A 16,122-nucleotide genomic window follows, 5' to 3' on the forward strand; every position below is an offset into this window, starting at 1 on the left:
ATTTATTTATTTATGGCTGTGCTGGGTCTTCGTTTCTGTGCGAGGGCTTTCTCCAGTTGTGGCAAGTGGGGGCCACTCTTCATCGCGGTGCGCGGGCCTCTCACTATCGCAGCCTCTCCTGTTGCGGAGCACAGGCTCCAGACGCGCAGGCTCAGTAATTGTGGCTCACGGGCCCAGTTGCTCCGCGGCATGTGGGATCTTCCCAGACCAGGACTCGAACCCGTGTCCCCTGCATTGGCAGGCAGATTCTCAACCACTGCGCCACCAGGGAAGCCCTTCACAGGTGAATTCTATCAAACATTTAGAGAAGAGCTAACACCCATCCTTCTTAAACTCTTCCAAAAAACTGCAGAGGAAGGAACACTCCCAAACTCATTCTACAAGGCCACCATCACCCTGATACAAAAACCAGACAGAGATACTACAAAAAAAGAAAATTACAGACCAATATCACTGATGAATATAGATGCAAAAATCCTCAACAAAATACTAGAAAACAGAATCCAACAACACATTAAAAAGATCATACACCATGATCAAGTGGGATTTATCCCAGGGATGCAAGGATTCTTCAATATACGCAAATCAATCAATGTGATACACCATATTAACAAAGTGAAGAATAAAAATCATATGATCATCTCAATAGATGCAGAAAAATCTTTTGATAAAATTCAACACCCATTTATGATAAAAACTCTCCAGAAAGTGGGCATAGAGGGAACCTACCTCAACATCATAAAGGCAATGTACGACAAACCCACAGCAAACATCATTCTCAATGGTGAAAAACTGAAAGCATTTCCTCTAAGATCAGGAACAAGACAAGGATGTCCACTCTCGCCACTATTATTCAACATAGTTTTGGAAGTCCTAGCCACGGCAATCAGAAGAAAAAGAAATAAAAGGAATAGAAATTGGAAAAGAAGAAGTAAAACTGTCACTGTTTGCAGATGACATGATACAATACATAGAGAATCCTAAAGATGCCACCAGAAAACTACTAGAGCTAATCAATGATTTTGGTAAAGTTGCAGGATGCAAAATTAATGCACAGAAATCTCTTACATTCCTATACACTAACAACGAAAGATCAGAAAGAGAAATTAAGGAAACAATCCCATTCACCATTCAACAAAAAGAATAAAATACCTAGGAATAAACCTACCTAAGGAGGTAAAAGACCTGTACTCAGAAAACTATAAGACACTGATGAAAGAAATTAAAGATGACACAAACAGATGGAGAGATATACCATGTTCTTGGATTGGAAGAATCAACATTATGAAAATGACTATACTACCCAAAGCAGTCTATAGATTCAATGCAATCCCTGTCAAATTACCAGTGGCATTTTTTACAGAACTAGAATAAAAATCTTAAAATTTGTATGGAGACACAAAAGACCCCGAATAGCCAAAGCAATCTTGAGGGAAAAAAAATGGAGCTGGAGGAATCAGACTGCCTGACTTCAGACTATACTACAAAGCTACAGTAATCAAGACGATATGGTACTGGCACAAAAACAGAAATATAGATCAATGGAACAGGATAGAAAGCCCAGAGATAAACCCACACACCAGGTCAATGAATCTATGACAAAGGAGGCAAGGATATGCAATGGAGAAAAGACAGTCTCTTCAATAAGTGGTGCTGGGAAAACTGGACAGCTACATGTAAAAGAATGAAATTAGAACACTCCCTAACACCATACACAAAAATAAACTCAAAATGGATTAAAGACCTAAGCGTAAGACCAGACACTATAAAACTCTTGGAGGAAAACATATTCAGAACACTCTATTACATAAATCACAGCAAGATCTTTTTTGACCCAACTCCTAGAGTAATGGAAATAAGAACAAAAATAAACAAATGGGACCTAATGAAACTTAAAAGCTTTTGAACAGCAAAGGAAACTACAAACAAGATGAAAAGACAACCCTCAGAATGGGAGAAAATATTTGCAAATGGATCAATGGACAAAGGATTAATCTCCAAAATATATAAACAGTTCATGCAGCTCAATATTTAAAAAAACAAAAAACCCAAAGAAAACATGGGCAGAAGACCTAAATAGACATTTTTCCAAAGAAGACATACAGATGGCCAAGAAGCACATGAAAAGCTGCTCAACATCGCTAATCATTAGAGAAATGCAAATCAAAACTACAATGAGGTATCACCTCACACCAGTTAGAATGGGCATCATCAGAAAATCTACAAACAACAAATGCTGGAACTTTGTTATAAAGCAGAAACTAACACACCATTGCAGAGCAATTATACTCCAATAAAGATGTTAAGACAGTTAAAAAAAAAAATTCTGGAGAGGGTGTGGAGAAAAAGGAACCCTCTTGCACTATTGGTGGGAATGTAAATTGATACAACCACTATGGAGAACAGTATGGAGGTTCCTTAAAAAACTAAAAATAGAATTACCATATGACCCAGCAATCCCACTACTGGGCATATACCCAGAGAAAACCATAATTCAAAAAGACACATGCACCCCAATGTTCATTGCATCACTGTTTACAATAGCCAGGTCATGGAAGCAACCTAAATGCCCATAGACAGATGAATGGATAAAGAAGATGTGGTACATATACACAATGGAATATTACTCAGCCATAAAAAGAAACGAAATTGGGTCACTTGTAGAGACATGGATGGATCTAGAGACTGTCATACAGATTGAAGACAGAAAGAGAAAAACAAATATCGTATATTAATGCACATATGTGGAATCTAGAAAAATGGCACAGATGAACCGGTTTGCAGGGCAGAAATAGAGACACACATGTAGAGAACAAACGTATGGACACCAAGGGGGGAAAGTGGCGGGGGGGTGGTGGTGGTGGGATGAATTGGGAGATTGGAATTGACATATATACACTAATATGTATAAAATAGATAACTAATAAGAACCTGCTGTATAAAAAATAAATAAAATAAAATTCAAAAATTCAAAAAAAAAGAGTGTTTCCTCTCACTCTTAAGTATGAATAGACATCCAAGGATCAAGAGATATTTAAGGAAAACCTGTGTTACTAAAGAAAGATTAAAACAGGAGGAAAGGAAGGGAGGGAGGAAAGGAAACAGTTATAAATATAACCTGGTATATAATCATCAAACAAAGATTAGAGTCTCAGGGAAGGGAGAGAGTCTATACTACACCAACAGTTTTCTAACTTGGGCACTCATCATTATCACCTGGAGCGATTGTCAAAACACATCGCTGGGCCCCAGGGTTTCTGATTCAGGAGTTTTGTGTGAGACCCAAGAATTTGTATTTCTAACAAGTTCTCAGTGCTGCTGCTGCTGCTGATTTGAGGACCACACCCAGAGCCATAGAGTCTGCAGAGAATATTGTGAAGGAAAGGAAAGGTGAGCCTTAAAGAACCTAGTAGGAAGTAAATTACACTGAGAGAAACGACTATTATTCTATATTCAGAGGCGAGTGAGAACATTGTGAGTGGATGGGTTCAAGGCTAGGGAAGGACCCTAGTTTGTGGCTCAATATCAAAACAAACAAACAAACAACCCGATCAAAAATGGGCAGAAGACCTAAATAGACATTTCTCCAAAGAAGGCATACAGATGGCCAAGAGGCACATGAAAAGATGCTCAACATTGCTAATTATTAGAGAAATGCAAATCAAAACTACAGTAAATTATCACCTCACACCAGTCAGAATGGCCATCATCAAAAAGTCTACAAACAATAAATGCTGGAGAGGGTGTGGGGAAAAAGGAACCCTCCTACACTGCTGATGGGAATGTAAACTGATACAGCCACTATGGAGGACAGTATGGAGGTTCCTAAAGAAACTAAAAACAGAGCTACCATATGACCCAGCAATCCCACTCCTGGGCATATATCCGGAGAAAAACATGGTTCAAAAAGATACATGCACCCCAGTGTTCATTGCAGCGCTATTTACAATAGCCAAGACGTAGAAGCAACCTAACATGGATCATAATCGATAGGTATTTTTCTAGACAAGACTGGGAAGTCTTGGGGAAGAGGAAGGAAGGCAAAGCCCAGGGACTGCATATATAAAGTAATTAAATGGCCTGTGGAAAATATCAGTAAATGTTCTATAAATGTCACAGAAACAAGCCCTCAATAAATAATATTGAATGAATATACAAATTAAATTTAAAATGAATGCATTCAGCATATATAACTTGCAACTTGACTTTTTTTTCTTTCTGTCCAACACTCAGGCACTTTTTTTCAGTAGGACTATGGCACTTTTTTTCAGTAGGACTGTAGCACTTTTTAACCACCTCTGAATTACTTTTTTTTTTCCTAGCTATTTCCGAAGAAAATTCCAGGAAACCACCTCGGAAATGGTGTGGAGCCCTTATGCTACGGGTTATGGAAAAAGGAGATTTAAGCCAGACATACGCACACCTCCAAGCTCAAGCACGGCCGCCTTTGCTAATGCTGCCCGGATTGCAATAATGAAAGAAAAGGATGTATTTAAATTTCTTGAAGAGCTCAAGAGTAAGAGCCATTTGTCCTCTCCCCACTGTTGTAAAGGATTTATTTGTATATTACTAGTCAGAAATAAATACTAGATGCCAAGTGCTTTAAGAGTAGGGCCACAGCCTATTCTGAGTGTCTGGTCTCTGTCACACAGATATCATTTGAAAGCAAATGTACCTGAATCCCCAGACACCTGTATGAAGCTGAAAGTCTGTGGATGCGTGGGTGGTAGGAGCAGGAGAGTGAAGAAGGGGTGGCATGGCCCCTGAGGAGATGAATAGACAAAGAGCAAAATAGGTACCACATGTATGTCTTTTATGTGAATTTCTTCTTACATTATTTGTGATACCAGTTTTTATCTTCTTAGGATGCAGTCCTCCTTCAGATAGCCCATATTCAAAAATACCCATCTTTCCACTGTTTCCTAATGTGGATGGGGTGGTGATGGGAAAGCCATTCAAAGACATACAGAAATTTAAAATGCTAAGGAGAAAGGAGCCTCTGAATTTCTTTGAGAACTATTTTTTCCATAAAAAAGACTGGAAAACACAGGTGAGATTTAGATTATGTCATATCAGTTAAATACTCAGGTGTTTAAGTTCTAACTTAACAGAACTAGTAATGTGCTTTTTAATGACAAATATTTTCAGTCATGATATTTCAAACCAGATTCCATAGCCATGTTCCTAAATTTAAAGCCCAGGTATGAATATTTCATTTAATTTCAACAAATAGTTAAACTTACTGAAAATACATAATATTAGCATTCTAATCTAGTCCATTACAACATCTAATCTAATATACAATAAATGTCAATTAGAAACCAAGAAATGGAACTTTCAAGTTTCAGAATGAAAGTAACTGAGCTAACATGAACACTACCCCACCAATCTACTCACTCACCATGCCCAACCCATCACACAGACTCATGTGACCACATAAAAATACCAAATGAAATAAAGTGACATATAAAAATGCATTCAAAAGAAAGGGACCTCTTTGTTTCAGAAAGAAGAGAGAACCTAAGGCTAGAATGGTATGTTCATAAATGACCCTGTGAGTGGCTGAGGGAGAGGTGAGAGGTGAAGCCCTCATGGGGCTTCACATGGATCTGGATCCTTCATATGGATCTAGGCCCTGATGGTTAGGGGTTGGGGTTTTGTGTTTTTTTTCCCCAGTGGGAATGAATATTTATTTATTTATTTAAAAAATTTTTTTTCATGTCTTTTTTTTTTTTTTAACATCTTTATTGGAGTATAACTGGTTTACAATGGTGTGTTAGTTTCTGCTTTATAACAAAGTGAATCAGTTATACATATACATATGTCCCCATATCTCTTCCCTCTTGCGTCTCCCTCCCTCCCACCCTCCCTAAGGGGTTGGGGTTTTGATGACTGTTCAGGGTCAGGAGATATGGACCCTGTAGGTGAGCAGCTAGGACTGAAACCTCTACAAAACCAGAATCTGGAAGGGCTGCCCTTTTAGTGAAAGGAGGAGTCCCCTGGCGCAACAGAAACAACCACCAGTTAGAACCAGTTAGAAGACATAAGAAGATAAAATGACCTCATTTAAAATAGTAACAGAAGAGATAAAACTCCTAGAGATTACTTAGGAAATATAAAATATCTGTATAAAGAAATGGTTAAGATGCTCCTAAAGGACCCAGAAGAAAATGTGAACAAACAGAAAGGCAGACCATGTTCTCAATTTAAAATGTTTGACATCATAAAGATGTTCTTTCTTGCTTGATCTATAACTTTAATGTGATTTTTTGAATTTACCCAAAGGATTTTTATAACTAAATAATCTTGTTCATACACAAAAAATAAGAACAGTCAGAGTAATCTGGAAGAAAAACTTAATGAACACAGGGAGTAACTTTACTAAATATTAAGGCATATTTAAAAGTCTCAATAATTAAAATAGTGGAGCTATTGTCAAATTAATAGATCCAAAGAACAAAATACAAAATCCAAAAATAGATAAAAATATACAGAGAATTTTAATTTTTTAAAAATGTGACATTTCTGGGACTCCCCTGGTGGCACAGTGGTTAAGAATCCGCCTGCCAATGCAGGAGACACAGGTTCGTGCCCTGGTCGGGGAAGATCCCACATGCCGCGGAGCAACTAAGCCCGTGCGCCACAACTACTGAGCCTGTGCTCTAGAGCCTGCGAGCCACAACTACTGAGCCTGCGTGCCACAACTACTGAAGCCCGTGTGCCTAGAGCCCATGCTCCACAACAAGAGAAGCCACCGCAATGAGAAGCCCACGCACCGCAATGAAGAGTAGCCCCTGCTCACTGCAACTAGAGAAAGCCCGTGCGCAGCAACGAAGACCCAACGCAGCCAAAACTAAATAAATTAAACAAATCAAATCAAAAAAAAAAGTGACATTTCAATACAACATGGAAAAGATAGATTGTTCAATAAACAGTGTACTAGGTAGCCATCTGAGAAAAAAAATTGAGATGCATAACTTACACCTTCCACAAATTCCAAATGGATCAAAGATATATAGGTAAAAGGAAAAAATGGAAAGAGGAAGAGAATAAAAGAAATCTTTAAAATACTGAAACTCTGGGAAGGCCTTCCTAACAATGACACAAAAGTAATTTTTAACAGAAAGATATTAATTCAAGTACTTCAAGATCAAAAATCCCTACATGGCCAAAAAAGTCACATTTGCAACACATAACACAAAGAGCTAACTTCTCTAATACATCAAAGAGCTTCAAATTGATTAGAAAAAACTAACCTATATAAAAATGAGCAAAGGGGCTTCCCTGGTGGCGCAGTGGTTAAGAATCCGCCTGCCAATGCAGGGGACACGGGTTCGAGCCCTGCACCTGGAAGATCCCACAGAGCAGCTTGAGCCCGCGTGCCGCAACTAGTGAAGCCCACGCTCCTGGAGCCCATGCTCCGGAACGGGAGAGGCCACCGCAATGAGAAGCCCGAGCACCACAAGGAAGAGTAGCCCCCACTGCCGCAAGTAGAGAAAGCCCGCGCGCAGCAACGAAGACCCAACGCAGCCAAAAATAATAAATAAATAAATAAATTTTTTAAAAATGAGCAAAGGATATGAACAGTTTTCAGAAACATGAAAAGATATTCAATCTCACTCTTCATAAAAGATCCAAATTAAACCTACCCTGAGATACTATCTTTCCATATTAGATTGCCCAAGACCAAGAAGCTGAAAAACATATGGGGCACTCCTAAATTGTAGATACGAGTTTAAATTGATTCAACCTCTACAGAGGAAATTTGGTAATATTTACCAAAATGACAGACCTCGTTCCTTTTGACTATAGGGGAGGTACAATTTCTCCTCTACCCTCTTAAGGTTTTTGGCAGGGCCTGAGAATTAAATTGACATAAGGCAGTTAAAATGGAGAAAAGCAAACACATTTTATTAAATTTTACATGTACCTGGGAGAATGAAGACCCAAAGAAGCAATTAGAATTGAACACTTATGTACTGAAATGGACAGAGTAGTAAATTGTGAATAAGTGTCCAGACAAATAGGCTTGGGCTAGGGTAGTTAAGTGGGTGAAGAAGTGAATAGGAAGATAAGGGTTAGTTTAATAAGGTATGTTAAGAGTAACTGCATAAGAATAAAATACTTTTCTAAAATCATAAAAAATTCCCTGGCAGTCCAGTGGTTAGGACTCCATGCTCTTACTGCTGAGGGTCTGGGTTCAATCCCTGGTTGGGGGACTAATATCCCACATCCCACAAGCTGCACAGTGTGGCCAAAAAATAAATAAGAATGTAAAAAATCATAAAAAACAGAATAAAATAAAAAACAAAATTTGTACAGGTTTCTCTTTGCCTTGACTCCTTGTCCCTAATGATATGAATGTTACTTTCCTCCTGGTATAGGGAGGACATCTTCCATATGGGGGGGTTTATCTCCTGTATTTAGGGAAAAAAAAGGAGAACTCAGTGTACCCTTCTTACACCTGCTGTTCTTCAAGTGCCTTTAGCTCAAAATAATCCTTATGCCAAAGTGGCATATTTGGGGGTGGCATATTTGGGGGTGGCATATTCTGTCACCTTCATGACCTGGCAATTCCACTCCTGGGACACCACCTAAGATACACAGATATCCTTGCACATATTCCAAATGCCACCCATAAAAGGGTAATTCATTACAGGGTCATTTCTGCTAGCAAAAGATTGGTGGGGGGTGGGGGGGGAGACTAAATAACCATTAATAGGGACTAGTTAAGTTAGGCTCCAAACACACAATGAAATGTTCTGCAGCCATGTTAATGACTAAGAAACTCTTTGTGCAATGATGTAAAAGATCTCCAAATGGAAAAAGCAAGATACAAGGCAGTATGAATAGTACACAACTATTGGTGTAAAAGGAGGAAAAGTCAATATGAAATATGGACATTTTTTTCTTGTAAAATGGCCTGGAAGGAAACTCAAGAAATTATGACATTGGTTGCCTGTAGAAAGGGAAACTAGTGGGTGGGGAGAGAAAAGTGCCAGGGAGATCGCAGTGTATACTCACCATACTTTCAGAATTTTGAACCATGTGCATGTTTTACCCTCTAAAAAAAACAAATAAAAAAGAAGTACTGGTTTGAAGAGTATTAGACAATAAGAACTAAAACAGTACACCATGGTAACATGGAAGATGAGGAGGGCAGTGCTCAGAATTAAAGCTTTCTAAATTCCTTTTATTGTTTGGGGAGAGGCTTATGATATTGATTAAATCTATAATTTGTTACATTAATTTTAAGTATTAAAAATGTGAAGACAGTCACTAAAAACTAAAATGAATAATTGCCAAAACAGTAGAGGAAGAAAAAAATAAGAAAAAAGAGAGAACATGAGAAAATAGAAAGTGCAAAACAAAATAGGCAGAAAAATCCAAATATATCAGTAATCACAATAAAAGATTAAACACACCAGTTTAAAAAAATAAAGGGGAAGGAAGGAAGGGAGGGAGGGAGGAAGGAAGAAAGGATCATTTTCAAGTTAAAAAAAAAATTCTGATTTTTAAAAAAATAATTTTAAGATATATATTCTTTAAGGGAGACACACCCAAATTATTACACAGAAACTTTAAAGGGACAGAAGAAGATATATCAGGCAAATACACATCAAAATAAGTTGTTATCCGTATATTAGTGTGGGGAAAAGAAAATTTAAGGAAAATATAACTAAAGATAAAGATGCTATTTAATGATTTTTAAAAATCATCAGGAAAATCTTAACAATAAAAGAAACAAACAAATAAAACAGACAGATTCACATAGAACAAACTAGGGGTTACCAGAGGGGAGAAGGATGAGGACAGGGGCAAAATAGGTGAAGGGGATTAAGAGGTACAAACTACCAGATATAAAATAAATAAGTTACAAGGATGTAATGTACAATACAGGGAATATAGTTAATATTTTATAATAACTTTGTATGGAGTGTAATCTATTAAAATATTGAATTACTGTTTGTACACTTGAAACTAATATAATATTGTAAGTCAACTATACTTCAATTTAAAAATTTTTTAATAAAATAAAAATACATATTTTTAAAATTTTCAACTTTTTTATTTTTTATTTTTTTTTGGCTGCACCATGCAGCATGCGGGATCTTATCTCCCCAACCAGGGATCGAACCTATGTCCCCTGCAGTGGAAGCATGGATTCTTAACCACTGGACCACCAAGGTAGTCCCTTTTCTTTTTGGAAAAAAAATTTTAAATCATGAGGACGATATAACTATTCTGAATCTGTACACACCTAGCAAGTTAACAGATAAGGTGATAATTAACAGAATAATAAGGATTGGCTTTAGACTTTTTAAGGCATTATACATGGTAAAAATAAATACTAAATGAATAAGCAAATCCATAATTACGGTGGGAGATTTTTATGCATCTTCAGAAACTGATAATGCAAAGGAGCGGTTGGGGAGATCAAATCCTCTTACAAAAATTTAAGTTTAACAGAAACATGAAACTTGATGTAGAATCAGAGTCTAGAAAAAGTTGTTTCAGGACATAAGAGATGAGCACAATTTGTAGCCAGGAGGAAGAACCCTTAGAACTCCGGTTCTCAATCTTGGCTGCAAAACAGAACCACCAGGGAGAGCTTTTAAAATCCTGGTGCCCAGGCCACAACCCTGTCCAGTTAAATCAGATCTCTGGGAACGGGGCCCAGGCCTCAGTATTTTTTAAAGTTCCAACATGCAGCCAAAGCTGAAAACCACTGCTCAAAGAGAAGAGAAACTGAAGATGTTTGAAGATGTAGGAGAGGGGCAAGACAGGCTACATAACTTGCTAGGCCCAGTGCAAAATGAAAATGTAGTGCCCCTTGTCCAGAAATAATTAAGAATTTAAAGACAGCAACAGGGACTTCCCTGGTGGTCCAGTGTCTAAGACTCCACGCTCCCAATGCAGGTTCAATCCCTGGTCAGGGAACTAGATCCCACATGCCGCAACTAAGAGTCCGCATGCTGCAAATAAAGATCCCGCATGCCACAACTAAGACCCAGTGCAGCCAAATAAATAAATAAATATTTTTTTAAAAAAATAAAGACAGCAACGATAAAACATTAAACCAAAAAACAAAACAAAACAAAACAAAACAAAAAAACATTAAACCAAACTTAGGGCCCTTCTAAGTATAAGGTCCTGTGTAACTGCACAGATCACACACCCATGAAGCCAGCCCTGGCAAGAGGAAAATTGAAGGGATAAGGTACAGGAGGAGACCTTGGAAATTAAGAAAAACTCTCAGATATAAGAGGGAAGGAGGAAAAAAATGGTTTAAAGGATGGAGAAATCATAAGGTGGAAAGAAGAGCTGAAAGAATTCATATTAGGGGAATTCTCTGGCGGTCCAGTAGTTAGGACTCTGCGCTTTCAACTGCCGAGGGCCTGTGTTCCACCCCTGGTCAGGGAACTAAGATCCCACAAGACGGCGCAGCGCAGCGCAGCTAAGGGAGTTTGAAGGTCTTGTTTTCCAGCAGCCGCTATGAGGACTGTAAGAGAGTTTACAGCAAATGAAGAAAAGTAATGTCAAGCAGTACTGAGGGCCTGGATGACACTGGGTCATACGCATTTTCAAAGAAAGCAATCAGCATATTTACATGATTTCCACCAACATTGTTCAGTAACCCAGGAACAGGAAATAAAACAGATGGCTGGTTCCCTGTGAGAATTTTGGGAGTAGTATAGGTTGTACTCTGTAGAGGGCACATTCATTTTTCGTGCTTTGGAAGTTTGGGTGAGGATGGAGTTGACTCCTCTCTACCCTCCACATCCATCCCAAACATAAACCATCCTGTGGTCTATACTCCTCTTATGAGTAAGCTTCACTATTAAGAAAGAGAGTTTGCTAGATGCCCATTTACACATGGCACTATACCAGGTACCCCAAAACAACTGACAAGTGCTGTAGAAATAACCTTGTAAATCATATACACACCCTTTCATAATACAATACGCTTCCGTGTATTTTTGTCTTTGTTATATAATTCAACTAAAATATATTACTAACCTTCCTTTTTAAATGTTCATAAAGGCAGCAAATACAAAGCCTATCGACCCTACCTCAGGCTACCCAACTGACATCCTCGCCATTGCCCAAATACTCAAGAGAAAGCAGAATTGGACAGTGGCTGATGCAGCTGCTATTAAACAGCATGTGAGTATTCACTGTTGAACACCTTCAGAGAAACCATTGACAACTATGTCTTTAAAATAAGACCAGATCATTTCTTATTTTCATCCATTGTAATGATATTTCTTGCTCTATAATCAAATGGGTTCAAATGTTAACTGTTATAATTCATCCTGCTAATCACCTATGGAGTCATACCCAGCATCATTTCTGGGACATTCATTTGTTTCATGCTGGAAATAGCAACTAATTAAGGTGTAAACCAACGGTCACAGTGAGTGGTGTAATCAGGGAATTGTGATGAGTGAATGCATCTTTATTATGGCAGCTAGAAGAATAATTGTAATAATAGTAGTTTAAGTATGCTTCCTAGGTGTCAGGCACTGTGCTCTATAAGTACTCTACAAGTGCTCTACAGGTACTAATTCATTTACTTATCACAACAAATCTTTGAGGTAGGCACTGTTACTCCTTGTCGTTTTACACATATGCACAGAGAGGTTAAGTGACTTGCCCAAAGGCACACAGCTAGGAAGTAATAGGGCCAGAATTATAAGCATGGGTAGCTTGGCTTCAGAATTCACAACTGTGGATTAACCACAACTGTGTGCCACCTGTCTACTTTTGTGCCCTGACTTCTTAGCAACTTTTGTCCTCTAGAGACAGACTGGGGTGTATTTATTTTATGCTACCTCCCTTCTGCATTTGACACTAATGATCAGGCTCTCCTGGACACTTGCTACTTCCTTAACATTTACAATACTGCATCTTTAATTCTCCTTGTAGCTCTGTGTCCTTTCCTGTCTCTTCTCTTTCCTGAAGGTTCATCCCTTAGGTCTTTTTTTTTTGAACTATAGTTGAAGTATAGTTGATTTACAGTGTTTCAGGTGTACAGCAAAGTGATTCAGTTATACATACACATATAAATATATTCTTTTTCAGATTCTTTTCTATTTCCCTGTGCTGTAAAGTAGGTCCTTGTTGTTTATTTTATATATAGTAGCATGTATCTGTTAATCCCAAATTCCTAATTTATCCCTCCCCCCTTTCCTCTTTCAAACTTTGGTAACCATAGCTTGTTTTCTATGTCTGTGAGTCTATTCCTATTTTGTAAATAAGTTCATTTGTATCTTTTTTTAGATTCCACATATAAGTGATATCATATGATATTTGTCTTTGTCTGACTTACTTCACTCAGTATGATAATCTCTAGGTCCATCCATGTTGCTGCAAATGGCATTATTTCATTCTTTTTCATGGTTGATTAGTATCCCATTATATATATGTAAACCACATCTTCTTTATCCATTCGTCTGTCGATGGACATTTAGGTTCCTTAAGTCTTTTTTTTTTGGCTGTGTTGGGTCTTCATTGCTGCACGCAAGTTTTCTCTAGCTGCGGTGAGCGGGGGCTACTCTTCGTTGTGGTGCGCGGGCTTCTCATTGCGGTGGCTCCTCTTGTTGCGGAGCACGGGCTCTAGGCACGCGGGCTTCAGTAGTTGTGGCTCACGGGCTTAGTTGCTCCGCGGCATGTGGGATCTTCCTGGACCAGGGATCAAATCTGTGTCCCCTGCATTGGCAGGCGGATTCTCAACCACTGCGCCACCAGGGATGTCCCTCCTTAAGTCCTGATGGTTCCTAGTTTTCTAGTCTCATCCTACTGCTCTTCTTATTATATACATTCATTTGTTCAGTAAATATTTATCCAGTGTTAACAAGTTCTGAGATTATGAGATACCACAGAATAAAAACCACAGTTCCTACCCTCAATGAGCTAGCAGTAAGGTGGGAGACACGGAGAAGGAAAGGAGCAGTAATAATACATTGGGATAAATGGAACTACAGGAGGTCAGTTCAGCATGCCACAAGAATGCAAAGTAGTGGACTCCCAACCTCTGTCTCATCATGGCATAAATTCACACCGGCGTAAATGGAGGTCGCTTATAGCCAAAGGGCTCCAGCCCTGAGGTGCTAGCTGCCTCAAGGGCTAGGAAACTTGAGAAGACCAATAATTTGGCATCCCTATAACCCAGTCGCAACAGAACATTGGGGATCTCTGCATTAAGTAAAGGAACAGCTAGGGTGAGTATTCTTTGAGCTATCTCAATCTACCCTCCTTGTTTCAGCTGCCACCTATATACCTGATAACTCTTAACTGTCACTAGCCTAGACTTGTTTCCAGTACTTCTTCCTCATCTCACTGATTGCCTGATGAACATCTCTACCCTGCTGTCTCACCACATATCAAACTGGACATGTCCAAAACCGAATTCATCATCTTCTATATCAAACTGGCTCTTTCTTGAGGATTCCATATCTCAGTTGTTGATACTACCATCTACCCAGGCACTGAAACTAGAAGGCCAGGAGCCATCCTTAATTTATACTTTGTCCTCACTCCTTACATCCACTAATCACCAAATCTGGCTACTCTCATTCTCCCAAAGATTTTTCACATCTGTCCCCTTTATTCCATCCTGTTACTACTGCCTCAACTGACGTCCTCATTAGGCCTTACCTGGCCAACAACCTCCAACAGTTATCCCTTCCTCGGAGCACCACCCATTCCCCACACAGCGGCTGTGAGGAATGAATCCAAAGATCCAGCCTGTCACTGTCCTGCTTCAGAAATGAATGTTTCCCTCTCAGAGATGCCAGGGTTTTTCAACTATATTTTTCACTCCATACAACTGAGGGATTTATCTCACTTCCAACAGAAAAGTGTCTCACTACAGCATGATTTTCACTGATGAAAGGGCTCTCCCCAACCTCACTGAGAACAAGTCTCAGGGCCTGATTACAGCAACAACACCTGGCCTGCCTCTCCTCAAATTTGACACTTTAGCAATACCAAAGTGCCTGGACTCCCCCTACCAGCTCCAGGATGCATTGCCTTTGAGCCGTTGTTTATGCTATTCCCTCTCCCTGGAACACCTTCCCATCACCACCCACTCCCTCGATTTAATCAAATCCTTGAGGACCTACTCAGCTCAGCATCTTCTCCCTCCCTGCCCTAGGCTGGACTGAGTGCCATCCTTGGCACTCCTATTATATCCAGAGCCTATCTCCATCCCACATTTCCTCCTGTTTTAGTCTACTGTGTTTTTAAATTCTTATAAAATTTCTTAAAATCTCATTATTCCCAAGTAATACATTTTCATTGTCCATCAACTCCTAACTCACATGTCCTCAAGAGGCACTACCCAATATATAAATTCAGTGACTTTCAAGTAACCTGGGAACATAACTCTTGGGATATCTAGAATTGTGGTCCACAAACCAAAGACATTTTAAGGTAACTACTGTAAACTTCTGCTCTCTCACTGCAGGTAAAGAGAGCTACAGATACCTATAACTTGGGAATTGCCCTTGAGCACCGGAAACAAATGCTAAACCTCTGGCGGAAGATCCGAGGGGATTTGATTGGTTTAGACAGTAAAAATGAGTCCTTTTATGACACCTTTTCTACTTATACATGGTCCTGGAATGTCTGCCAAGAATTACTTTCCCCAAAGGACTTAAGGTTATATGATGCCTATGTGAATAGAAATTCCTTCCACAACTCTGCATTCTCTTCCTCTTTGGATATTAGTGAGTGTGACACAGGAAGAAAAAGAAAACGGAAAGGCTTCAAAGGGTTTCGACAATGAAATTTCTACATTTTCTAAACAGCTCATTGCAAACTACTTTTTCATAGATATCAAAATTATTCTTGCTTTTGTCTAATACATTCTTAGCAGCTGGAAATGTTGACATCTTTTGAACTCTGACCAGTAAAAAAGTTTAAGTCATAGTATGGTTTCCCTTTCCTAATTCTTGCTAGTAGATAGATGCCTTGCGGTTATTTCCCTAGCAACCAGCTGCACTTTGCTGCCCCTACCTGGTTCAAAACTGCCTGGGCCTCAGCAGGAAGGAGAAAAGCACAGCTGGCACTTACTTCAGCACAGGGCTGCCCTTCTGACCTCCTAACAGCCCTCTC

The 16,122-nt window shown here is 39.1% G+C and overlaps 1 protein-coding gene across 1 annotated transcript in view; it reads left to right on the top strand.

Annotated features, from left to right (window-relative positions):
* Positions 1–15,793, top strand: part of EFCAB3 (EF-hand calcium binding domain 3) — a 30,724-nt gene extending 14,931 nt beyond the window's left edge. Inside the window, exons 6-9 of the mRNA XM_061176364.1 lie at positions 4,323–4,516; positions 4,866–5,050; positions 12,046–12,168; positions 15,473–15,793. Of these exons, the coding sequence (XP_061032347.1) occupies positions 4,323–4,516; positions 4,866–5,050; positions 12,046–12,168; positions 15,473–15,793 (823 nt within the window). The remainder of the gene's footprint in view (positions 1–4,322; positions 4,517–4,865; positions 5,051–12,045; positions 12,169–15,472) is intronic.
* The last annotated feature ends 329 nt before the right edge of the window (positions 15,794–16,122 follow it).

Source organism: Eubalaena glacialis, chromosome 19, assembly GCF_028564815.1.
Source record: "Eubalaena glacialis isolate mEubGla1 chromosome 19, mEubGla1.1.hap2.+ XY, whole genome shotgun sequence".
In the NCBI taxonomy this organism is placed as follows: Eukaryota; Metazoa; Chordata; class Mammalia; order Artiodactyla; family Balaenidae; genus Eubalaena; species Eubalaena glacialis.